General features: G+C 67.9%; 1 protein-coding gene across 1 annotated transcript in view; it reads right to left on the bottom strand.

The window, feature by feature from the left end:
• Positions 1-308: 308 nt before the first annotated feature.
• The window catches only part of NDUFA4L2 (NDUFA4, mitochondrial complex associated like 2), a 1588-nt gene continuing 794 nt past the window's right edge, over positions 309-1102 (bottom strand). Inside the window, exons 3-4 of the mRNA XM_008054625.2 lie at positions 540-600; positions 309-413 (exon numbers count right to left, since the gene is read on the bottom strand). Coding sequence (XP_008052816.1) covers positions 357-413; positions 540-600 — 118 coding nt within the window. The 3' untranslated portion in view covers positions 309-356. The remainder of the gene's footprint in view (positions 414-539; positions 601-1102) is intronic.

Raw genomic sequence — 1102 nt, forward strand, 5'->3', positions numbered from 1 at the left:
TGGCGCTCGGAGGCCCCTGCTTGCTGTTGGCTCACGTTGGCCACGCTCAACACGTAGCCTGAGCCACACCCTGCAGGGCCCGGCGAGGAGGCCAGAGGGGCTGGCCTGGGCCTTTCGGGTCGACCCCCGCCGCTGCCCGCCGGCCGACTCCGCCTCCCCCGTGGGACTCGAGCCAAGGGTCAGAGGCGCTTCCGCTGCTGGGAGGGAGGGAGGAGGGTGGGATGGAGCTGCCTCCCCCCTGCGTGGGAACCCGGCCTGTGCGTGCAGGGGCTGGGCGGGGGCTGGACTGACGCCTGGGGGTCTGAGGAGAGGACTGCAAGAAGTGAGGGGACTGGCTGGCTGCGGTTTAGCCTGGCTTAGAAGTCCGGCCGGTCCTTCTTCAGCTTCTTATAGTCAGTGGAAACGGCGAGGAACTAGACGGGGAGGGAAAGGGGTTCACACCGGGCGCCCCAAGGCTCCCTTCGCTCTAGTGTGGGAGGAGGGGTGCTGGAACGGGGAGGAGAGGAGGGGCGACCGGCCCTGGAGCCACCGAGACCTACCTTGTACTGGTCATTGGGGCTCAGGCGGTTCCAGGGCTCGGGGTTGTTCTTTCGGTCCCAGCTGTGGAGCCGAGGGGGAGGGTCAGGGCCTCCACGCTGGGGGCCAGGGCTCCGAGACCCAGCATGACCCTCAGCCTGCAGCCAGGGTCTCTGTCCCCATCCCAGGATCCCCGCCTCCTACCCTAGGAGGACCCTTTCCCAGAGGGTGATGGGGAGGAATCACGCTAGTGGGTGCTGACGAGAAGCCTGTCACCACTGTCAGCGTGGTGACAAACTGACAACCTGGCCCAGAAACTCCGGCTCTCTCCCTCCACCTGGGTTAACCCGAAGAGCAGAGTCGTGGGAATTCGGCAGAGATCCCGAGGGGCCGGGGTTTCAGCGGCGTGCCTGGGGTTCCCACAGAGCTGTGGGTGGGCGCGCCTTTCACTTGCGGGAAGACCCTCCCCCCCCACTGTGGCCGAGGTGTCCTGCCTCCCCGGGCCCAGCGGCACTCCAGCAGCTCACCCGGCCACACCCCCGTGCTCTGGCGCGGACACAGAGGTGCCCCAAAGCCCGAGGCCGCC

Source organism: Carlito syrichta, unplaced genomic scaffold (assembly GCF_000164805.1).
Source record: "Carlito syrichta isolate Samal-C Ts95f unplaced genomic scaffold, Tarsius_syrichta-2.0.1 Scaffold297317, whole genome shotgun sequence".
Lineage (NCBI taxonomy): Eukaryota > Metazoa > Chordata > Mammalia > Primates > Tarsiidae > Carlito > Carlito syrichta.